General features: G+C 38.4%; 2 protein-coding genes across 4 annotated transcripts in view; both read right to left on the bottom strand.

Annotated features, from left to right (window-relative positions):
- Nucleotides 1-22794, bottom strand: part of LOC131784905 (SPARC-related modular calcium-binding protein 2) — a 31307-nt gene extending 8513 nt beyond the window's left edge. Inside the window, exons 1-2 of one of the 3 annotated variants that reach the window (XM_059101739.2) lie at nt 22585-22794; nt 18237-18471 (exon numbers count right to left, since the gene is read on the bottom strand). In XM_059101739.2, the coding sequence (XP_058957722.1) occupies nt 18237-18314 (78 nt within the window). In that variant the 5' untranslated portion in view covers nt 18315-18471; nt 22585-22794. Of the gene's footprint in view, nt 1-18236; nt 18472-20378; nt 20709-20988; nt 21166-22584 lie in introns of those variants that run through there. The other 2 variants (XM_059101742.2, XM_059101741.2) reach the window with 2 other exon arrangements.
- On the bottom strand, nt 509-3372 carry LOC131784906 (protein giant-like). Its single transcript, XM_059101745.2, has one exon. The coding sequence runs from the start codon at nt 3230-3232 to the stop codon at nt 2528-2530; it is 705 nt and encodes a 234-aa protein (XP_058957728.1). The 5' UTR covers nt 3233-3372; the 3' UTR covers nt 509-2527.
- Nucleotides 22795-25490: the final 2696 nt, after the last annotated feature.

Raw genomic sequence — 25490 nt, 5'->3', positions numbered from 1 at the left:
TTAATTATCAAATGACACTCTGGAATTAAGAGTCTTTGTTAGTTATTTTCAGACAGAAGTTGAAAGGTTATGCTGAAACCTAGGTTAACAGTCATCTCAAGCTGTGCAATTGCCTGGTGAGGCAACAACTGCTCTTAAGCTGTAAATGATGGCAGATGTATTTGGGTGAAACATTCTGCAAGGTAAAATTACCACCAGCAGACGGCTGACTTCATCTTCACAACTTCCCAAATACTTTCAGCGGAGTGTGCAGATGATGAAAAAACTTGAGATGCACTTTTTTTTAAGCAAAAAAAAGAAAAAAAAGAGAGTCAGAAAAGAAATCAGGTAAATCGATTAACTGCTCTTTCTTTTAAATTCAGCGCTGGTCAAAAGACCAAGATACTGGATCTCCTTTCTCTTGTCCCAATGTAAATGATATTCAGATCCTTTTGAATTTATATCCGGGTCAATGCTCAGTAGGAGATTTAACCAAATAAACACTATCCCTAACAAAAGAGTAAAACACTTGAAGTGCTGTTTGTCTTTTATTTCAACAATTGTCCAGTATTCTTTTGAGAAATAAGTTTCATGAACCACAGCTATTGGAGCTGTCCTAACTTCTATGTTAAGCAGTTACTGGCTACAGTGTTGTTAATATGAAAAGTGAAATACAATTATTAAATACATGTTGTTACAAAGTGTTCATAGAACTGCAGTGAAAGGAGTTTTAAGTATTTTTAGCAAATTACTTGTGTTAAAAAAAAAAAAGTTTCAAAGAGCATGGCCGAAACATGCCCCAGTAATCATAGATTGTTATAGATTGTTATTAATAAAACTCATGTAGTCATATCCATTTTAACTAAAATGCCACAGCACAAGCAAGGCTTATCTAGCAATATACTTTTAATAGTAAACAGGAAAGCAGATCCCTTTCTACAGTTACTTGAGTATCTAGGTTGCCTGTAGGTCTTTTAACACTTCAAGCTTGTTTGATTCTTAACTGTATAGATTGAGTCAGTGAAGTCAGTTTTTATTTTTTAAACAGGAAAGAATATTTAATACTGATAATAATATTCTTTCATATCAGTGCCACCATGTAGTGGTTGAGAAGTTGATAAAATTTGTCACATCTATGACAAATAGCATATTGTGTAAATGCTGCTGTTTTTTTTTTTTTTTTTTAAAGGTTTGTCCCTCAAACACAAACCAGCTTTGCACGATTGTTAATCTGGAACAAAATATGTTAATGCTGGGTTCAGTAAGCCTATTGCAGATTGATTGACTACAGAAACATTCATATCAGGACAGACGAAGTTAATTAACATTCAACAGTAGGCAGCACGCTATATTTTGAAATTTTCACATCCAAGAGTTTCACTTGAATCTTTGTTTCACTATTTTCAACGTTTCAATCTTGTTAATAAACCACTTCAACAAATACAAAGAGCACATTCAGCCACAACAAGTTATTTTTATACATTCCGTTTTACACGGGGGCAACTGTGAGGTCTCTATCACATACATTTTTTCAAAATTTACAGGTCTTAAATTCTACAGCACTGAAAAGTTTCTGAGTATAGTCTTAACAAATTCTTCTGATCGCAGTTGAAAATCATTTCTAATGATTTCATTGACCCTAGTAGGTTACACCACTTATATTTTAAAACACATAAATATACATGGCGACTGGTTTCTACACCCGAAATAACAAAATGTCTGCATAATCTATAAGCTCAGATTTCACGTGCCAGTTGTTTCAATCGACAAGAAACCTTCTTTCTTCAAGACTTTTCCGAAGCCATTTAGAAAAAGATTACAGTTCTTCCAATAAGAACTTCCCTTTCATCACTGCCTTCGACGAAATACATGTTTAGACGAGTTGTACATACTGCCGATCTCGTGCGTAAACACCTTCACATTTGTTCTTCCAGCTCAAAGCCTTCTTAGGCACGTGATAGTCGTCTGAGTTAGAACTAATTCAAACCGCCACTATGTCAAAAGAATATCTTTGTATCAAATAGCAGCTTCTAGGAGCAAATTCCAATCTTTGCTTCGCGGTTTTCACGACACAGATTCGAGATACATTATTCTGTTTATCACGCGACGTATCCGTAGAGGTCTTAGTTTGTATCCAAATGAACAAAAATTTGCATCACTTCTTTTGTCACGAAAAAACCTCGATACCTTGAGATATCTCACAAAATAAAGCTAAACGAATATAAAATGCCACCTTTTGGGGCTATTAAATCGAGTTCACTATTTCGTAAGCATGAATATTCTATCAAGAATACGCCGCCTATCATTGCGATGGAAATTATGAAATTCACTACGGCGGGAAAGGCAGACGAGTAGGTTGCGTCACTCCTAAGCAAACCTGAACATATGGATAGTGGAAAACCTCTTTGCGCTCACGAGGTAATAAATCTATACAGTGGTGAAATAAAAGGATACAATTTAAATTTGATGAAGTCAATTCATGGAATCTGTCCCTCGGAGTTATTCACGCAAAATAAAATACAGTATTACACAAGCTAGATCATTCGATTTAGTCTTTGTTGGAGCTATGTTGTTTTAGCCTCTCGATGGTTTTGAGTAGTCGCGCGTTCTCCTCTCGTAAAACTTCATTTTCAACTTTCAGCCGATAGTTTTCATCTTCGAGGTATTCGGCTCTAATTTGAGTCTCAAGTTCTCGCACGCGTCTTGCATCTCGTGAACGCTTCGCGGAAGCGTTATTTCGCTGCCGTTTCTCCCAATATCTTTGATCTTTTCCAATTGCCTCTGTAATCCCACTGCTACCATTCTTGAAATCGTTTCGTCTGCCGCGGGATTTGTTCGAAGGCAACCCAAGATTCGAATGTTCGCCTGATCCTCCTGTTTCTTCGCTGAACGAATCTGACCTCTCTTTGCGGGATAATTCTTCACTTGACGAATCAGACAGGCAGTCCGACTCTGCCCTACTCGACAGCTTTTGTACGTCTCTTTCACCATCATTCAACAACGACAGCCGAGGATTGGAGAATGACTGAAGAGACACAACCTTTAAGATATCATTGATTGAATTTTCGCCGAAATAAGGTATTCTTCGCCCATAAACTGCTTGATCGTCGGCCAATTTGCTGGACTTATTATTGCAAAATCCATTCGTTGTTTTCTTTAGCTTAGATCTTTCCGAACTTGAGGAGGTCGAATCATCGGAACTTTCGCTTCGTGACCGTTTCCGCAGTTTACGCGGCCCTCTCACCTCTTCCATGTCTATTTCGGCCTCTTGTGCGCTCTCTTGATGGTGAAATCGAGTATTCAAGAACAGAAAACTCAGTCAGACGAAAGAAATGTTCCTCGACTTTCGTTGAAAGTGCACAGAATGGAAAGTATTGAACTTAAACCTTTGACATACGATTATGTCATCTGAGAAGACGAGCCAACGGAGCATGCGTAGTTCCTAACTACAATAGTTTGATTGACGGACGGAAGAGACAACAGTCAAATGTTACATAACATTACTAGACAGGCCTATAGAAGCTCACGATATATCGAGTTAACACTTCGGCCGCTGCAAAATAACAGCGTAAATACACGTGTGCAACTGACATCTGTATCTCTCCATCTGGCCGATACAAATACCATGAATTGCGAAAATAAAATCGCTTTTCGTTAGTGGAAATTTACCTTTCTTTTTCGCCTCTTCATCCTGTTCCATCGACCATGAAAATCACGCTCTTAATTTTTATTTTGGAATTCTTTAGCATGTATGTTATATTTGAATGTTGAATAGATCTCGAGGAATAGATTGGCTCGCAAGAAAACATCGCGGTGAAATACTTTAAAAGCGTAAGTGAAAAACAAACGTTAATAAATCAAGTGTATATCTCTTTTTGGTACATTTTCCGTCATGGAAGTGTCACAGTTTGCGTTTGGATAATATCGGCTCTCATATTTCAAGTGGAGAGGAGCAAAACATCTCGCTAATTCAGTTCCCCGCCCGCCGAGTTCATCTAAACTCTTTATCAAAGCGTTAAACCCCCCGATCAGAAATTTTCAGTTGGATCAATCAGGGCCCTTCATTTGAACTATAAAGGATTTATCCGCAACCAAGCAATGTTGCAACAGCTGATTTTAGCGGGCACGTATCCGAATAAGAATTATGAATTTGTAATGAGACCTGACCATGCACGTTTGTAAAATAACACGCGTGACTGAGTTCAGCGAGCAAAACGCAACTTGATCATGATTGTTGAGCATTCCAAGGGAACATGATCTTAGAACACACAAAACGATCTCCTTCTGTTATAACAATCACTTCTGTACTTATACTTGAATAGAATTTTAAGTGTATAAGTCATAACCTTACGCTGCAGTCAAAGTGCAGAGAGAGTTCCTTGGCTCAGATATCTTCAGTTCTTTTCCTCCTCTTCTCGTTTTCGGATTTCCTTCTCGATTTCCGTTTTTCTTTTTCTTGGAGATGAACCTTTTGTAGATTTTGTCGACTCTGTAAAAGCAGCCCATTCGACTTTCCCTCTCCTCCCCTCCCCCGCCCCCTTCACGGTAAACGATAACAAATCATGAACTTTTCATTCTTTCCATGCCTGTTATTCACTTACTTCAGTTCCTTTGACAGCCATACCTACCTTAAGAAATGTCCAAATCTAAAATCCAAACTGGGTGGAAATCCAAGTCTTTTGGGGAAAGAAAATGTATTTTTCCGATTGAAGGAATAATTGGGGGCGTTCCTATGGCTGAAATCATTTACGTGTATGCGTTAGACGCGCGAGGAATACAACCATGCAACAGAAACGCGCGCGGATTGCTTCAGGTTGCTTCCGGAGGAGAATTACGTCCATATAAAGCGCTCTGAAAAAATTTGGACATTGCATATTCACTGAAGAATTATCGCTCAATGTTCTGGCCCGGTTTAAACATCTATAACGACTGGAGTGAAGAAGAGCGCAAACTCTTGCTTATAAAGAGTAACCAATTTATTCAATTTTTTTAACGGTTGGGTGGAAACGAGGTGTGCGTCTCCAGGCGACACTGTGGTTGGTTCAGTGATTTACGTACTCTTGTTTACGGCTTTGCCGCAGAATGTTCTTCTAACCGCGAATTTTCCCATTGCATGAAAATTTATCATTCAAGTGCGCTGTTGCTATTTTCGTTCACAAGTGCCTGTTTGTTCAGGTTCAATGCACAAGTCTGTTTTTGTTTTCTTTATTTTATTAAAGGGAAACCTTTCGGTTCAGCCTATCGTGAAGGCAATTTATCAAAGTCGTTTGTAGCAGCGTATGCATGGGTCATTGCTGATAGACTGCGTGACGTAGAGAGCACATGCGACGGTCGGTATGTTTTGTTAAGGGCCCCACCTTTACAATGAACCACAGACTTACCATTCGATTTTCGTATGCCACAGGCCTTTGAGATCTTCAATATTTTATGAGATTTATTTCCATTGGTTTACTTCAATAAAAGTTCTACCTAATCAGTTTTTCTCCAGGCCATATTCGTGGTCGAAAATTGCGTGAGCCTAGTAAGCCTTTTTGTAAACATTTTTCGGCGATTTGAAACACTTCAGTTCTTTCGCCACGAAAGCGATTAAAGTTTAAAGTTCGCAAGCCATTTACGTAATGATGAAGGTCCTAGTCAGCTGACCATCATGCCTCATAATCGCAGTGAGTGTAAAAGCTCTGTCAGAAATGACTTCAAGCCAAGCGAAGCTGGCAGTGGAACTTTACGACTCGCCCATTTGCCAGATCGCTTTCGACGATTTCATGAAACGGCAGTCTCAGTTCGTTGGTCAATTTCACGGCAGAGTTCAACACTGGCTCTGTCAATTGTATGTATACTGTTACATTACATATCTCGAGTATTGAATGCCAACCTTCGTCGATAAGACGTAAGTGCTGATGTTGATAGGACATATGTACCTTTGTTTTCAAAATCGTAACACTAGGTGCAGATTTAAGTTCCATTGATCAATCCTGTTAAGCTAATTTAAAAAGGGACAACTTAAATTTAATTAAATCTGTGTAGGAAGAGCTCACATGAAGCGTATGTTTTGTTTGCAATATTCGTTAATATTTATTATAACCCTCTTCACTGCGAGCGCAGTTTTCATCGACGCTTTTATAGAACCTCTAACGTTTCACGGAGCACAGTTGAGAGGAGCACTGAGGGAACTTTAGCGTAGAGGAGTACCATCGACGTGTTTAAACTTTCTCCATACTTGAGACAAACTCCTTTCAAACGCATGCGCTGTACATGATAAATTATCGCTCTAAAATGTGGCCTGTGGCCTATCGCGCACATAAAGCCAACACTTTCACCCCCATGATCATGCCATAAATTCTCCTTGCTTTCCGCCATACATTTTCGTATGATTTTAGCTTTGAGAATTTGCTGTCAATCATCAATATCCCATGGTTGATTTTTTTTCCCTTTCATCATCTCTCTTTTAAATGCAACGATATTGAACAGAGAAATTCCATTTTGATCGCTCCTTAATTCTGACAATGAAAGAGCGATCGTATTAAGTTTTAAAGTAAGAAACTGTCGGTAGAGACACCCTGTTTACGACGTTCAACAATGAATTTTATCTACCAGGCTTAAGGAATCAAAACTCCAGGTCTACACCCTGTTGGGCGAAACATGCCCCCCTCCCGCCAGGGGGGAGAGTAAGGGGTATCATCGATTCTTCACCCCCCTCTCCACCCGAATAATTGCATCTGCGCAATAAAACGTGCAAATATCTCTAAAATGTAAATCCCCTACTTTACTTTGAGTAGCAGCTGACAGGCATAAAACAGGAATGGTCAATACCGAGGCTAGAAAGAGGGGTTCTTGGTGTCAAGGCCAAGCCCTTCAGAAGATAAGCCGCAGATTCTTGCAAGAAAGTGTAAAAGCGAGGATACATCAACTCTTTGTATTTCTTTCCATCTTTTTTTCCTCCAGTGATATACATTTAAAAATTTCAGCATGTTCATTTACTGCCGGAGAGCATTTCAGTTCCTCCCAAGCAGCAATTATTAAACCAGTATTGAGTTGATTTTCTTGCTTTCCTCTGCTCGCGCAAAAAGTTACAACAGACCGCCTTTCCCACGCACTTAACTGAAATTTTTTTCAGCTGTTACGTGTCGTTATACAATTTCGTCGACAGATAGTTACAAAGTATCAGATGGCTGTTAAACAGCCTATGAATAGTCCTTTAATGTCATACTGTTTTTGAGCGCACTGAACAGAATTACGTTTCCCTAGAATCTTCGTTAGACCAAGTCAACGTACTTCACACTGGATTATCACAAAGCACTTGAAGTAAAACCATAACTTGCTGATAAGAATCAAGTACAAGAGGTTTCTACTGATTCCAGGTGGAATTGGAATTTCAATAATTGGTGATTACTAACTCTTTAACCGCTACGACTGATACAAATCTAGCTTCTCCCAACAGTAGCAGCCCCTGAATCAAACATTAAGGTTACGAGAATAAAAGAATCGATCGCAAACTCAAGAAGCTTTTGATTGTTAGACAAATTCTCCTCGCAAGTACCATAAAAAATGTATACAGAACAGTATGGAGAACTTACACACTGATATTAGGATGTAAAGGGTTTAAATGAACTGAAGAAAAGAGGAAATATGCAGTAATTATATTGTATGAAATGTTTACTAAGGATTGTGTTTATGGCGAAAGTGGTTTACCCTCTCAAGTAGATTCAAAAGAATTCTTTTAATAATTTTACGTGATTCAATCTTTGTTTTCTTAAACAGAGAAAGACAACTCCCATTTTGCCTTTATCACAAGTCAGAACTTTAGATTTTACTCAACAGAAAGAAGGAAAATGGGCAGGGGTCTGTCTGGCTCTACTGTTATTTAATAATTTTTTTGACTACTGCTAGAGAATCGCTGTTATTAAATACTGTTATTAATAATTTTTTTGACTACTGCTAGAGAATCGCTGAAATGTGAAAACCAGAACAATCTGGTTTTCCTCGATAATACTGTAAGATTACTCGGTAGCCAGAGATAATTGTATTTGAAATATACCGCAGTTTCAAAAAATACTCGCTAAACGTGCGTTGTGTAAGATATCTCATTAAGTACGACCTAACGTTTTTCCTGCCTGATCTGCATGAAATTCATTCCGAAATTGCCTAAATCACAAAGACTTGAGCTGATCGAACCATTTAACGGTTTTCCCATGGAAAATCCTACTCAATCGCTGCTCACAAATGCTGCAATATGCATAAAAAGATATGCCGAAGATCTGAAAAGGTTTGATCGTTTTGAAGTTGTGGCGGCTTTTGATTAGTGCCCTAGCTATTGAAAGATTAAACACTCGAGATCGCTAAAAGATAGAAATGAATCTGGGGTCTTTTCGTGTTTTTTACAGCAAATGGAATCAATGGCAAACTGATGGTGGCATGACCTCAGTCACTAATCCGTAATTTTTGAAGCAAAATGGCCACAGAGTAATAAATGACTGAAGATTAAATCCAGAGTAAATTGATGTAAAATACTATTTTAGAGAAAACCAGTAAAAGTTATCGTTGCGCTGGGACTGAGGTCTCAATGTACAATGGTACGTAAAAAAAGTACACGTCTCTTGCATCTTTAACGGAAAATTATCCAGTGCTTGACTGCTTAAGATCTATTCTTCATGTTTTAATGAATTCAAGGACTTTCTCGAGAGCATACAGCAAGTGTTAAAAAAATTATTTCGGAGCGATTGCAACATTGTATTTATAAAACAAACAGACACATTTGCTATTGTTCGCTGCTCTTCGGAATCGTGGTGGCTAATTTTGTTTCGGATATCCATTGGATTACTTTGAAAAGAATTGCAAAAATCAGTGTCGCGTGGGATTTGTCAACTGTCAAGAATCTCATGGAAAAAAATTGCTAAGCGACATGCTATAGCATGATATTGCCAATAAAAATCACTCTAATGATAACCTTTCGTGCCAGTATATGCTACATGCAACAATAACGGAAGACTTACTGAAGATTTAGTTTATAATCCGATAATTTCTAACGCGATGAGTTAAGCTCAAGATTTACCTCGAAAAGACCACATCTCAATCAAAATAATTTCGAATTAGAACTGCCGAATTATTCTAACGTACTTTGCTACTGGTCATCTAACAGCCTAAAACACCAGAACACAAAAATAAGACAATTTTTAAAATGCGAGAAACGCAGTGTCTGTTCTGAGCCGTGATGTTGGACTTTGTCTGTTTCGTCTCGTGAACAACACTCTTGAAATCTTGGACATACTCGAGCTAATTTGCAACATATAACACCTTCACATATCAACTCGCTAATTTACTTAAGATTCTTAAAATTGATTCCTTTTCTGGTAGCCGCGAATAACAGCGATCATCGAAGGCCAAAGCTTTCTCAGAGAAAATTCAGGGGCGTTACTAAGCCCTTGTCACATCATTTTCAATTCAATGGTGTTTGTGCGCTCTCTTGAAAAAGCTAACAAATTTTAACGCTAAGTAAAGTGATTTAAGCTTTAATCACAACACCGCGTTTACCGACTAGTCAAAGAAACATTGACGATGCAGGTCAAAAAGAATTTAAATTTTAATAAACGAAAAAAATGAGATTATTGCTGAAGAGAAAAAATTGCTAGAGTATTGCACGGATTTTCTGTAAACCCATTTAAAGTTTCCTGAGCAACCTGACTTTCCTTGTCGAGTATAAACGCCAGCCATGATTTCCTCGACTTACAATCTTTTCGCAAACAAGACCAAGCTCACCACTGATATAACAAACGTTTTCAAGGAATTCTTTGATATCATGCGGCTTTGAAAGCAATACGTGGATTTCTTGCCAAATGCAAAGAAAAAAAGTGACATGTTTAAATTATCAGACATCTTACCAGTGAAAGAGATTTAAAAGTCTAAAACTCCAGAGAAGTAGTATTCAGTAGTTATAATCTGTATTTGAAGGTCGCAAAGCTTGTCATTTTTTTTTTTTTTTTTTTTTTTTTTGTTTTTTTTTTTTTTTTTTTTTTTTTTTTTTTTTTTTTTTTTCCTTTTGTTTTTGGAGGGGAGGGGGGGGTTGTGGTTTTTTTTTTTTTTTTTTTTTTTTTTCAGGATTTTCTCGGATATTCCCATAGCTTTCTCAGTTTTGAAGTATTATTGCTTAGGATCTCTTTGTACTTTAAATGTATTTATTTCTGCCAAAAAAATGCTGTCTTTCTTCCTCCCGCACTAGTATGCCTTACAAAGCCTCTTGTAAAGCTCGTTCTAAGTCTTGCACGCACGCGCAGGGCATGGCAACAGTGCCATTGGTGCTTTTGTCGCCACAACCACCAGTTGTAATACACAAATTCAGAGAAGATTGACTTCTTAAAAGTGATGGCCCATTTGGGGGTGGGACCAAAAGCTCTCGGCCATCTAAATACTTTTCCAGTGACAGAAATCAGATCTTAAAATGATTGAATTTACTACTTTTCATGGCTGCAAAAATCCTTTAAATTTTGTGTAGGACTACAATGCTTGAAACAAAAAAATCCAGATCTGACAACTGGGCAATTTCTAGCCCAGCTTATGTCACAAATAAGGAGGCTTTAGTAGCGAGGCCACGAAATGTTCTCTCGAATGATCGGTAAAAACCAATTTTACATTCTATACAATAAACAACAACATGCATGATTGCATGAAGCAGAAGTTTTTTCCCAACTTTTATGGGACATTTAGTTTTGAGAGTGGGATAACCACAGGTAAAACAAAATTTTAGAGTACTTCTGTTCCCCTTCTCTTCAAAAAGTCATGTTTTTTGGCATTGACGCGATATAGGTTTAAAAAGCTGCGCAAAATGCATTCACTCCTTCGAGTCCAAAAAAGTCAGCTTTATTCCGCGTAGGGATTAATTCTGTCCTGTACAGCTTTCGTGAGGATGAATTCAGGATTACCTTTTTTACCGAAACTGATGTAGAATTCTTCAACAAGAGAGCTGAATTCGATAGATATCGCTCGACTATATAATTAACAAATGAAATGATCAGTTCAAAACCTTTTCTGAAAATGACCCCCATTCGCATGTAACCATTCGAGAAGATTATAAACTTTAAAATAGCATTTTAACCAACGTCTATCCGTAAAGAAACCGCAACGAATATTCTTCTGTAACAATTTTGCACTCAAATGTTACAAGTCAGTCTCGTAGCAAAACTCCATTTGTTGACAAATCAACAATGGGCGGATAAGAAACGTCAATAGAGAACGCGGTACTGTACGTAAAGGCTATCATTTCCCGAGGGGTGGGCATTTTTTTTTCTTTTCTTTTTCTTTGGTCACAAGCCTAAGAGCAGGCGGTGGATGAAAAAGATTTTAAGTGGAAGGAAGTCTTTTGACAATTAATCTCTAAGACGATCAAATGATGTCCAATTTCTTTGCGTGAAGTGTCCGGTGATCGGCCAGGTTCAACGCAGATCAAGGAAAAGGCTGCCGCATTTTTGTTAACGATGAAAAAAAATTATCTGCAGATCTGAAAAGGTAGGCATCTTCTTAGAACATCCAATCGAGAGGAAATCAGAACAACAAATTTCCCGCGATTTACAGAACCGAAACGCACCAAAGATTCACAAATAGATTCGTGACATCGGAGGTTTACCGCCTGTAAATCGAACTTCTTGCAGACACCAAACATACAAGGCAATGAGGGGGTGACATAGCATGCAAACGAAGAAGGGTGATTAGTGAAAATCGGAAAAGTACTTTTGAAATAACGGCATTTTCAACACTACAATCAATAACCCATAGTGGATGACAGAGTGTTTTGTCACTTTTGTGGTGAAGCTACAAGCTTTCTGTAACTCATGCACACATTTGGGGGAGGGGTGGGCAAACTTAAACTTTACAACATGGTTCTACTTCTGAATGATCGATTATACGTTTTCTCGACATGGTAGTTCCTTGCCGTGTGACTGTCCTTCCATATTATGCAACGTGGATGTTTTGGATGGAAACGGGTATTTCACACGCTTCTGAACGCAATAAAAGGTTAAATTCCCTAGGATGTCTCGGCTAAAGGCGAGCTAAACTCTTTGTTTCTTTCCAGACATACCAGCTGCCTCGTATGTTAGTCATGCCCTAAAGGGATTTATAAGCTGAACTTTGTCCTAAACAACTAATGTACACTGCACAGATTCTTCCCCCCCCAAATTTTTCTAAGTAATTTTGATAGCGGAATACTTATTCCCCTCTAATATTAGTACCCAAGACATAAAAGGGTGTAAAGAAATAACAGAACATCCACAAAAGCGGAGATTAAAGTGCCATATTTGTGAATGTATAGTAAATAAGGCTATATCAGTCCTTGTCGCTAATGTTTCGAGGTTTATCACAATGCCGGTTGTTTTGACTTTAAATCTGTAGGTGCTAAAACGTTTTTATAATCAAAAGCAATGAAATGAGAAAATTTTCAAAGATCAACATCGCTCGTTGTTTTTCTGTGATGGTAAATGTCTTGGTAACACGAACTCGGGACCAATTACAGTTTTTTTTCCTCTCTCTCAGCGTGTAGCCCGGAGGCAGCTCAGAGATTCCTGCTGTCGTAAACCGTCGCTGCCAAAATGGCATGACTTCCCGCAAATCAGGCAATACGAAGGCCTTGTCATATCAAAAATACGTCCTTCACCCATTGACAAGAATTAATCACTGATAAACAAGAATTAAAGACCTCCGAGGTTGTCGAAACGAAATGCTTTCCATTCCATTTTTCCATTAGGAACCTGTCTTATCTTTTTCCTAATTAATCATGAAATGACAGAGATTAACATTTCTGTATGTCATGACTGGGGTACATGACGGACATTTAATCATGACATCAGCGGACCACATATTATCGATTAAAATTTTTTATGAATTTTCCATCCCGTAGTTCGTACAGCATAGTGAACACTACTAGTTCTGTAAAAACACCATTGTATTTATCCACACCCCTTAAAAGTTGGAATCCACCTTGAACAGGTACCACATGGACAAGTAATGTCGCAGAACTTTTCATTGTGAAAAGGGCACATACGTCGTGTACGTTTACTATCCATAGCACTGAAAGTTAGAATCACCTTTTATGGCATGGGAAAGGCACCATACAGAATTAATGCTTAGCTTTTCAAATGCGAGGATCACACCCTAAGGTTTTTCGCCGCAGACTCAAAGTTAGAGGTACTTTTTACAGCGTAAGAAACAGAAACAGCGGTTTTCATTCGAGAGCCTTCGCCTGAATGTTGCGACGCCCATAGAGTCTCTGTTTTGGTAAATCTCTTTACCTTTAATTCGTTTTTCATAAGAAGTAACAGCCAATAAAAACACAGGTAGTGAACTATAAATAACAAAAAACCCATACTTCAAGAGCGCTCAGAACTCGGCTACTCTAAACAAGAGCAGAATTCTCTCAATTCTTGGACAAATCCCTAAATTGTCCTGAAGGGAATAACCACCTTTTATCCAATTTGAAAAAGGTCCTTCAATACTGTGTAAATCTTTGACTCAATAACTTGCGTTTACTCAGACCCCTTTTTAATCAACGCTAAAATATTAAATTCAAAAAGTTGTCTCGCTCGTGAAACAAAAGAAAAGGGTTGCTAAACTCGTGTAAAGTTGTTCATTTGCCGTACAGTTAAAGCGTGAAGTTTAAAATACAGATATGAATTCTCAACCCGCCTGAAGCACGGACAAAGTTAATACTTATTTTGCAACATACAAGTGCTAATGAGATCAACGTTATCAGCCGTCGACATTCAAAAACGCCTTCACAAGTGCTACAGGCGTTAAAAGAATTAATCAAACGTGAGTGAAACTGTTATAACCTCCGTATGATACCAGTATATTCGAACATTTGTCCACGTTCCTGGCGCGTGTGTAACAAATACTCCACAAAAAAACACAACTGCTACATGGAAACCGTTTGGGACTTGCGCTAGACAGATCGGATCAAATTAAAACAATTTTACCCCAACACAATCTTACACAATGGAGAGGGATTTCCCTAACCCAAGCTAACAGCTAAATTTAGTTTTGTAGCCTTTTAAAAATAGCACTCACTGACGCCGAAGAATTCAACCTCGGCTCAAAGATTTCGCAATGTCATATTTAGATAACTCTGCGTATAGACATAAAAAATATTTACACGTTTTGTTGTTCTTGATTTGATGGTGTTCGTAAGTTTCAACAATTTTAGATTTTCTAACAAAACACGGAAACTTGCGAAAGGTACACGACACTGGACGCTATGTGTGTATGTATATATACATCTCATTTTTTTCGTAATTGTCAATTTTATTTCAGTTATACGTGAGTTTCAATTATAATCCTTTTTGCAGGAAAATAGTGTAAAAGTTAATTGACTCTCTCAAACTGCATCAAAGTATTATAAGAATTTCCTTTTTGAAAAGCGATAAAACTCTCCTCTTCGTTCATGCGATTTACGGGTTCTTTATAAACCGACTTTTAGATTCTTTTCACAGCTCTTTTCAGAAAATTAAATCAATTACCGACCAAATAGAATTAATTCATTTGATAACGAACTATGTGGGAAATTCACGCCTTTATGATGACCTTTTCTATTTTCAACCTTTGAGTTAGGATTGCTGTGAAGGTTAGAAATACCGAAAGTAAACAGGTTTGCCCCACGAAACATATGTTGTACCATAGAGAATTCTCTATAAGCCTTCTTTTTTTCGTTCAATATTTAGTTAAGATCTGGTATGGCTTAGAACACTGCAAAGCCGATTGAGATTTTAGCTGTTTAGCCTCACACAAACAGGCAAAGTAAACACGGGATGATTTTAACGGGGATTATTTAGTTAATAGCGATTAATCTTGGTAATTTTATATTTCAAAAGGCGTTAAAACGTGACCCGAGCGTGAATTTTTCCAGAAATTCCTTCTGGAGAAATTCAGACAATATGTAAACAACTTTGTAGAGACAAATTATGTGGAACTTTTCAGGGAGAGGAAATTTGCGACTTTGCAACATGGAATCGTAAACGTAAATAGAAGTTACTTTCATCTGAAGGAAACGTTCAATTAACTATCTAAATGCTGTTAAAGATTTTGAGGTGAAAACCAGTAAGAAAATTATAGTCAATTTTACTGTTTAATCCTAAAATCTCCCTTCGTTTTATTGGGTATTATTAGCGATTTAGTAAGGAGAATTCAGAACTACATCTTTCGTTGGCTTACCTAGATCTTTTAAGCTGTTAAGTCGCTCGAACACTGTAACTGATAGTATATACTTGTGAAACAATGGATCCGAAATTTTTATTTCTCAGAAGAGTATCCGAGATGAATAAAATAAAATACTTAAAAGAATTTTAAGTTTAACCGCGGTGCTTTCAGAGGCTTAAATTTTTCAAAAATGCCGGTACTTGTTCATTGTTTTTGTATCAAGAGCAGTAAGCGGTACAGTTGCTTCAAAGTCCGCTTAACTGTGATCCAAATACCTTTGGGTAGTTTTAAGACATTCTGCATCATTAATTTTCGTGGGATGGAACTGTCGCGGGCTTGTAAGTCCTGCTGAAGATTTAAAAAATGTGGGGCATGTGTTTTTCAATATTTGACGTTATCAAGAATTATTTTTCTCGGAGGTTAATTCTGATAGCCATGAAGAAAAGGGACAGCTCTCCGAATGGAACAATGTTGAACACTGATCAGAAATCTTTCACAAAGAAAAATATGATTCTCATTGCAGAGTATTCGGGCCGAAACTAAGTGCTGTTTTGAGGTCGAATACTTTATAAGAAGACCGAGTTATTGAGAACTAAATGGTATGTTACACCTAACACTGGACGAATTCAAATTCATTTTCGGTCATGGACCCCTTAAAAACCCCTAGATGAATTCGCTAAAGCGGAAAAAATCAACCTTATCTAACATCTGATTATGTTATCTCTTAAGTCTTCTATATGTTTTGCTTTGAAGTATACGTAGTTCCTCCGTAACCTCATTTGGTGACATGTTAATTTGAGATGGATCTACCACAGACCCTAGAGGGCGGATTCGATTCGAAACTGCCAGATCGCATTTCATTTCACGCCAAACCACCCACTTATTTTAAACCGTAATGCACAGAGCTACACATATTTTTGATAACATGACGTAATTTCCTACCAAATACCTCAATTTGTTTAAGTCGACGGAATGAGAAAGTGTATATTAAGCGTCGTGTTGATATAGGACCTCTCTATTGCTACAGCGACAGACATCAAATTGAATCCACAAATTTTGGCCAGAATACTCGACTAATAAACCAAATGCCTTCGCAAGGATGACCTATCGGTTCTTTCGTTGAGTGATGAAAAAAGGAGATTGAAAGAAACTCTCTTCTTTAGACGAAATATACAGTAATATATTGTTAACATTAAAGTGGCTAATTTGCCGTCATGGCTACAATCTACGAATTAACCTTGTTTCTGAATATAAAAACATATGGTGAATTAAAGAATCGGTCTTGGAGAAAATCACAACACTTTTAGACCCGTGACAAACACAAGCAAGAGAAATATTAATATGATTAAAAGATCTGTGAAAGTATCATCAATCACGTCCGCGCGCCAAAGTATTTTGATGTTGTTTAACTATATAACTTGCTATCTAATTCGCGCCGTTTACCGTCTAGTGACCTAAGACGTTCGCGCAAATAAGCACCACAAGCGAGTTTTCCTTAAGTCAATATACACCTCTGTAAACATCGTGTTTACTCTTCATTTGCGCTGGAGATCGGCTTAGTTAAGCAAACAGTTCATTCTGCCAACGATTTCTAGCGGAAGGTAACCAGTTTTGCTCATGAAAACAACCTTGCGCGCATAAAGTCACGTTCGCTCTTTTGCGATGATCGCAAAATGTTTTTTTCGTGTGCTGATGTCAATCTGCAAGAGCTTCTAATGAGAATACGTCGTTTTTTGATTGACCACTTCTTTATTAGGTTGGATAACAAACTGCGGAAGGCCCCCTGGTTTCGGAAATTGCAGAATAATTGTCCTAACACAACACGCTCACTTTGATGTAATTGCGCAGACAAATATACACTTCCAGTCACGAAAATTCCGCAGATACCTCCGGTTCCCTACTGCTTTCCATCACATGGGATTTAACAGCATAGAATGATAGCTCAGACGATCTAATTCCACCATACTCGCAATCAGTAGGATGGACAGATAAGAGCGAAAAACTCCACTAATGAAACACAACACGTTTTGGATGCACTTTGCTGATTCAGTTTACGCTGATTCGCTCTTGAAAAACTACTCAGGAGGTTCAATTATAGACTATTTTAACTTAACCGAAGGATCTGGTCCGATTTTTCAGTACGTGTTTGTTTTTACGTGTTTAAAGGTTGACAGCAATAGCGAAAATGTGGTCACGATTTTGAAACTCTGTTAATAAGATAATATCCTTTGCTGTTATTTCAAAAAGGTATTACTCGAACTATAGCTTTATCTCCTATACAAGGCGTGTTTTCAGCGCCATTAGTATTGATCCATGAGTTCTAAGAGGAATGTTCAAATTGTTGATGAGTAGGTTGTTGTTGTAATATTGCACACATCTTTTCGCTTCGTTTGAGAACGACAAATTTGACGCGTGAATGAATTTACGGTTAGTGTATTTCTAAGTGCCCTTGTGACCTCTTCAAACCGAGAACACGTCGACATTAGCTTGAAACCTTAGTATATTTTAATTTCCCCATTGTTAATAAGACAAGTTAACTCAACAATTCTATTTACGAGCGTTAGTATCTTGCCGCTTACAAAGTGCCCACACCCCGTGAAACACCATCAACTTAAAGTACGAGTTGTGCGACACGCGAAATAAACGCCGGGCATCTGTTGAGTTCACTCAATAACGTATTTAATGTGCCTGACAAATGATGCTTTCACATTGTCATTGGCTACAGTGAGCGCTAAAATAAGATGCACACAGCAGTGAGGCTTTGTTATCACGAGCTGTTAAGTAAACTACTTTGTTTATTGTGTATGGAAGCACCGCTGGGTAACATAAACTTTCGAGTTTTCAAACATAACAAGACGTCAAAAATTGCCCCCCCTACGTTCGCAGCGGGAAGACAAAAACGGGAAAGTAAGATATATTGTCCCGTGTCAGCGCAGATAAAATGTATTTTCAACGTCCAAAGGCAATCTGTCACTCGCCTATTAATAACGCTGTAAAAATGGGTTTTCTATGTAAACTGCAGAGAACCGGAAACAAGAGAAACACGACAGAACTAGCAAAACCACTAATGTTTTTCCTCTTACCTGGATTCCTCCAAAGAAACAAAGAATTTGTAGAGTCATCAGCGTGGAAAGGGCCACTAGATGAATCATGGTCTCCATTGCTGAATGCTTTCAATTTGCCTATGGATCTGAGTTGCTGTGGAGTGCTGAACTTGTGCGCAACCTTAACTCCGAGCCCTCTTCAAACCAACTGACACTGTGATGATCTCCCGGCAGACCAAATCTCGATTGCTTCAGATATTGTGTTACACCCTAGCTGCGGAGACACAATTTCAGTAATCGTTTCTAAACAAAAATATCGCGACCCATTACGAGTAATCGAGACTGTTTGTTTAACAATGTCCGTTGACGTGTTGCATTTGTTCGCGGGCAGCTATGCGCACAGAGTGGTTAAATCGGCTTTGCTGTTAAATCGTTCAGTCGCGACTAGCCGTCAGGAGAGCTGGTTGGTTCCGATTTGTACAACTTCTAAGAGCTTCTAAGCGCACGATATTGCACGAGGCAAGACTTTATGTTCGGGATCTTTTAACGCCGAGTGCATTCCGCTGGTCTTATCTCTAAAGACTTGTATAATTGTTTACAGCTAGCGGGAAGTACTGTACTGGTTGCGACAGAGATAAGCCTAAGAGCTTGCGCAGCGGAAGGTCCAAAGATGACCCATTTCTTTTTCTGTGATCAGACAAGTAATCGGAAAAGAGCAAATTCAGAGTTCTATTCTACTGATCGTCTGCGCGATTTGTCTTCGCTTACATGACAAAAAGTTAATTACAACCAATAAAAGGAAACCTTTTCCATAAGGGAGTTATGTTACACCGATGTGAAGGGAATCATTTGTCAATCAAAATTGCTGATATCAAGTGTCGTGTGCAATAAAGTTTGGAAGTGTCTTTAGTTTCTCAGTGCCCTGTGCGCGTTTTCTCCCCTCTTGATAATCGCCTTCTCTCGGTAATCTATCATTTTCCTTTCCATAATCTGTAGAAATAAGACTGTAGAGTTTCGAGAAAGACAGTTGCTAACGCAGTTGGCGAGGTAGTGCCAGATCGACCAATCAAAAGAGGGCTTCTGATCTAAAAACGCTGTAATGCACGATAAAAAGTTCAATTGGGTCTGGGAAATGTTAAGGGTCTCCACAATAAAACTAAGGATCAGACAAACTAAAATAGAAATTCCGAGCGGTTTTATATTTTATAACACTTAATCGTCTCTAATCGGTTGTTCTCTTTCAAATAATAACGCTCTTAGCACCAAACAAAAGGGAAAATACCCGTCGCCATGTCTCCGGCTCGACAGCGTATTTGAGGACGTTTTCGAAAGGGGATTTTAAGCCCACACAACAAGGTTTCAGTCCGTCGATCTTTTAAGCCATGCTACTTTCATCTCTCCCCTCGCGAGTGGATTACGATACGGGGAAAAATATTCGAAAAAAACTAATAAACTCAGCCAATGATATGCATATGCAAACGTGAAAGAGATATGAGAGCAGGAGGAAAAAAGGTTAATTTAAAAAACACCTCCTGTGATGAACAATGTAACTGTATAATAAAACTCAGACGAAAAATTCTGACGTTTCCGAAATATGGCAATAAGAATTTCCTATCAAAGTTTTAAGAGAGATTCTCCGATTTTATCTTCTGTATTAGACACGCATATATTAAAATCCAAACTAACAAGGCTCAGGAAGACTCCACTCAAAATCGGACGATTTCATCTTCATTTTATGGGCGTTTGCAAAGTAAGTAATGATTTTCATTTTGAAGGGGTAACGACAAGGCACTCATTGTATGACAAGCACTTTCGTAACTGCTTCATTTTCAGTTAGAAACCACAGAGGAATTTACTGTCATTTGCTTATCTGCAAATCGTATATTGATGAAAAACTTCTCCGGAAACCTGGTTACTGCGTGCGAATATTTATTGTGATTACAACAGCAGCGCTTCTTTGAATGATCAATAAACTATTCAGACTCCAATTTGTCTTCGATTTGTCACAATACAGTCTTTTGGCCGGAAAGACTCTTCATAAGCACTTTAGCGCCTCGCCTTTTTCATTAGCTACACGGGTGACCTATTAATGGAAACAATAGGAAAATCGTCTCACAAGTTAGGAACATCAGTTAAGCAATTTTTCTTAAGAACAACTAACCGCATTTTCTCACGGCTTACCGTAACAGGTGACATTTTTATCTTCGGTTTTTATTCCTTCCCAGCCATTGTGTCTTCCGCGACGCGCAGAGTTTCGTTTTTGAAATACCTAAGTTGAAAATTTCTCCAACGCTGTTTCCCCTCACCGCCAAGAAATTTGTAAACAACAGGGAAGCAATGTTTCTCGCCCGTTAAAATGAAATCTGCTCGCAGGTTAGCGAAGGGAACGGCGGTGAATCGAAATTTGTCAGTATTTCGTCCGGCAGAACACAGAACTGAAGAAACTATCGTTCGATTGATGACACAAAGAGAAAATACATTGGTCGAAAGCACCTTGTTGTTGTATTTCAGAGAGGAAATATCACTGTTTGGCACAGGTGACGTCACTGATATTCCATGACCTGGGCGTTACCAAACGTTTGGCAATGACTTGTTGTTCTCCAAGAGACTTAAAGTGTTAGTTCATTTTATGACCCTTATACCACGACAAGAACCACTTAATATTGTGCTGATCTTCATGAGACTGAAACGTCTAACTTACAGTAATTCGTTTTCTGTTTCCATGAGCTGTGGTCACGAATGAAAAATTTCGAAAACTGTTAAAGAAACTGACAAACGGATTTGTACTTACGTAGAGAACGCACTTTCTTTTAAACAATATTGTTCACCGATCAGTAGGAAACCTATGACGATGCAGAAACTGTGTCCGCGGTGATCCACAATTGTTGTTATTCTAGCTAGTGGCTTAATCTGATGAAATTTACAGCGCAGCTTATATAAATACACCCGATTACGTCAATAAATCGAGAAAGGAATTTTCAATCTCGATTGCTGGCTCCCATGCAGTTCTGATTTGAGAAAAACATCCTGTATTCGTCGGCGGCACAATTTTGTAAACTTACCATGGTATAATGTAAACAGCAAAGGATGTTTGCACCGTTTTGCGTGCAAAACCTTTTCCCCCCTCCCCCCGGCTCCTCCTCTTTTGGCTACTTGTACCTCGTTGACAAACTGAATTATGTTCAACAGTTACTTCTCGCGAGTTTTATGTGAAAACTACAACAAGCTACGATTTGGTGCCACGAAGTTTGTTTTAATAATTATTCTGTCTTCATGAAAAGGACTCAAAGCTCTAAAAGTCATGTGCATTTTCCGAAAAAACCAAGCCATGAGGCTCGGTTGTTGAAAATCCTCCGGGAAAACTGAAACGCTCTGTAACCAGATCACAGGCGCCGTAAAGATCCGTAAGATTTGATTTCGCGAACATACTTTCCTCACGGGCGCGCGACCGTCTTCCGGCTCAGCACAAAATTAACTTGCAAACCCCAAACCCTCACACGGACAGACACACAAAAATCCGTTATGAATGCATCGAATTTTTGCCAAGATATTCTTAGAAGATCGTTATCAACCGTTACAGTCATAGCCCGCTAGACACTGAATTCCGCTCATGTGTGTGTTCTGAAAGAATGTAGACTTGGATGACTGTGTATTTTTTTTCCAGTGGCGTTTGACGGATTTATTTGGCGGCGCAGGGCACGCATTACATGCTCTATAATTTTAATTTCGTTATCGTGATATGTTGTACTCATTTAAATAAGTTTTTAGGATTGTTGTTTTAAAGTGATTTGTTCCTTTGACGACAAGATCAAGAATCTCGAGAATTCTCGATATGGGGGGGGGGTCTGGGGGGGGAATGGTAGATTAGTGGGGGAGACAAGGACAAATTTCCCTCTCAAAGTTGCGTACGTGATGGAGTTGCAAAAATCAAGAAATTTGGTAGAGTTTTGAAACTGAATAGTCGTTTTACAATCTGTTTTTGTTGTTTCGTCTCAAAGCCATATTTGTCGCCAGGGTTTAGAAAGTCTAAGCCTGTCTGTTTTTTTTTCTTGTAAGTTATATGTCGGCTTATCACTGTGATTTTAGCAAAATGGTTGTGAGACCTTGATTTGAAAGAGCATTTCATCACATTTTGTTGTCTGCGTAACACTATTATTATATCTCGCAAGATTGTGTTTACACCAAACTTTTTTTTTGTACATTAATCTCACCCGTTTCTTTGTTTTTCAACCGTCTCTTTGGATATTTCACAACGTTGGTGATCTATATTTCGTCAACGTAGATATTACATGTGCGCGCAGCACTCATTTTTTTCCATCGCGTGCTAGCCAAGCGAAAAAAACGAATTGAAATATTCAGAGGGCAAAAAAATACTAATCAAGTTTACCTTTCAGTTCGACGACTTATACTAATGACTTGTCGATGTGTTTAACTGCAGGACAAAATCACAAAGCTGCGTTTAAAGAGCTGTCGATATGGCTTCGCTGTCTTGAATGACTGGTCAACTGAACGAGTCCCACTGGAGTGTAGTAATGAACTGTTGGGTCTTGATGGCGTCTCAGGGCGACTTCAATCGGCTCTGAAATAGGATTTGAAAAGATCTTCAGTCAACACAGGTCAATGTATCAATGGACCACATCCTCTCGTAACTGAGAGAGGTGCGGGCATATCTAGAATTTCCAATTTCTCATATTGGAGGTTTCGGTTTCACTTAACAATAAGCGGAAACACAGGTTAAAAAACGATTAACCTATATACGGCTTTTCCTTTGTCCAAAAGACTCTTGATATCTTTTTAAGATTAGGCATTCACGACTCAAACAGTTGGAAAGTCATTTGACTTAGCATTTACCAGCGCATTAACCCGTGTTTCCAATCGTCTCGGCCTATTCTCTAAGGGAGTGTCAGCGCCTCCGAGTCTCGTAAGTGAACACTCGAGAGAAAGGATTGATTTATGAATAACCTTTTCTGTTCCTTTGGGTGAAACAATGCACACATTTAATGGATTAAGTTCCTTGTAAAAACTGTTGCATTACTGATCAATTAGGTCGGATGTGTGAAGTAAAGAAGTGAGACTGCTTTTAGATATGACGTGAATTGCTTGAGTGTTAAAGTAATTACAGTTGTATTCAAGTGTAAAAAGTGTAAAAAAAACGAGATGACTGAAGTTAACGATTTCCTCCACATCCTCTCATATTGGAAAGTAATTTAGAGTTCTCCAAAGTTGTTTGCATGTGGAATATTGGTTAACTATGCGGGTGAGGTTCGTAGATCAATAAAATCGTATTAGGTAAGATTAAAACAACAGATTTTCTCGGGTGCTAAGGCGTTAGAATTAAGAAGCATGTTTATATTACAATCTACGTTAATTTTAGTGTCAGATAAGTTTACAACAGAATTTCTGTTGACCAGTCATCTGGCATTAGCATGGCTCCGAAATGACGAAGTTTCTGCTCTAAAGTGACTGTTTTAATCCGTTAACAACAAACATTTATATCCGTCATTGACAACACTAAATGATGAGCAGTGAACACGCACCACGAAAAACTCCTCAATCGACACCCGCATGAAAAACTGGTTCCTACATTTCTAACTAGGATATAAGCTGATTCAAAAGCGACGAAATGAGCTGTAGAATTCATTGTCTTCAAATTCATCCGATTATTTACTGAGCGTATAAGCTAGTTAAATAGGTAAACTGTTCTTAATTCCTTCTCTGAATGGCGTCCTGATCTAGTTAACAAGATCAATACGAGTTCCTTAGCTGGTGCCCCACGGCGAACAAGACTTTTTGGCGCTAAAAAGATGAAATCTGCAAGCTATGGAATGACAACGGAAAGTGGCTAGAGATGCAAGATTCTATTTTAAAGCAGTTAAGAGCATAAAAATACTTCAAAGATAAAGATTGCATAAATCTACAATCGGAGATAATCCTCAAGATCCAAAGTCAGATTTCAAATATTCCATAGAATTTTTTTTCGCTAAGACCTAATATTTTGACGCGTGGCTAGAAACCGGCTTAGCTTAGAGAAGCTTGCATCCCAACCAATTTTCAAATCATTGTGTAAAAAAAAAGAAGACATACAAAATGGTGTTTATCGCATACCTGAAGAGAACGGAACAGCACTCTTGAATGTAAATAGTTTAATTGTAAGTGGTAAATAAAGCTAATTGAACTCTGATTTGCGGCGAGATACAACCAATCGTTAGCACTCACAAATTACTGCCAATACTGTAAACAGCCGCCAATATTCAAAGTGGTTATGCTAACATTGCTGAGTCGCATTAATTAATACATCACGTTTTTCAAAATGTCCTGAATTACAAATACATAACGCCGACCAACATCGTTGCGGTGGATGACTCATGCGGCGGCCGCAAAAAAATACGATGTAAAACTATTTTAAACAATGATTGATAACCGTCGAGAGCTCTTTTCCGAGAGGTGTGTGTTTCGTGTCTCCAAGGCCACGCCATTCGTGGTTCTTCGTTCTCTTTGTAATATCTGCGCGCGACGTATTGTCTAACCAACCCCTTGATAATTTACCTTAGGGTCATTAGAAATCATGTCGTGAAGTAAATATCGCCATCTTTATACTGCCGTGGGTTGGGACGTGTTACAGTCTAAAACCCTCACAATACCTGCATGTGCTTTTTACGTGGACCGTTTTTTTTTCTTTCCTTTTTATTTTTTCCTGCGAGCGTGAGAACCACAGCAAATACAGCTGTGAACAGAAACTCTTAACAGCGCAACTTTAACCCGGACAGAAAACATCGTAAACCTCAAGTAGGTTCAAAGGTGCATGGTAACCAAGAGTAAGATGAAAAGTTCTCAATAAAACTTAAGCAAACATACCACGTACTTGAGAAAACGTTGTTTCGCTAAGAGCCTTGTCGTTCTCTCTTGGTAAAGATAGCAGCTCTTCGATGTCATGTAGATGCTAACAAGCTGTGAACTATGTAACAACCTCGAGCTCGTCGGGGAAGTAAGACGTAAACAAATTGCGCGCACGCTTACGACTCGTGCGGTTTATAAGTTTAAAATTTCGTGCCTAGACGTAACGTGTATTGATAGATACCCCGGTAGACATAGCATCTACATCCCATTACGGTATATTTAATTTTTGCTAAATTTGTTCTCTAATACACGAACGCACGGTATTTTCGTGGTATACATTTTGATAAACTGCCACACGATGCAGAATTATAAGTAACTTATTCACTTGTGTGTAGCAGACGCAACTTCACTCTTCAAGACAGTTGAATACAGAACCAAACTGCAAAAGATTCCATG

This window comes from Pocillopora verrucosa, chromosome 13, assembly GCF_036669915.1.
Source record: "Pocillopora verrucosa isolate sample1 chromosome 13, ASM3666991v2, whole genome shotgun sequence".
NCBI classification, from domain to species: domain Eukaryota; kingdom Metazoa; phylum Cnidaria; class Anthozoa; order Scleractinia; family Pocilloporidae; genus Pocillopora; species Pocillopora verrucosa.
This window is presented reverse-complemented; position numbering and strand designations above follow the sequence as displayed.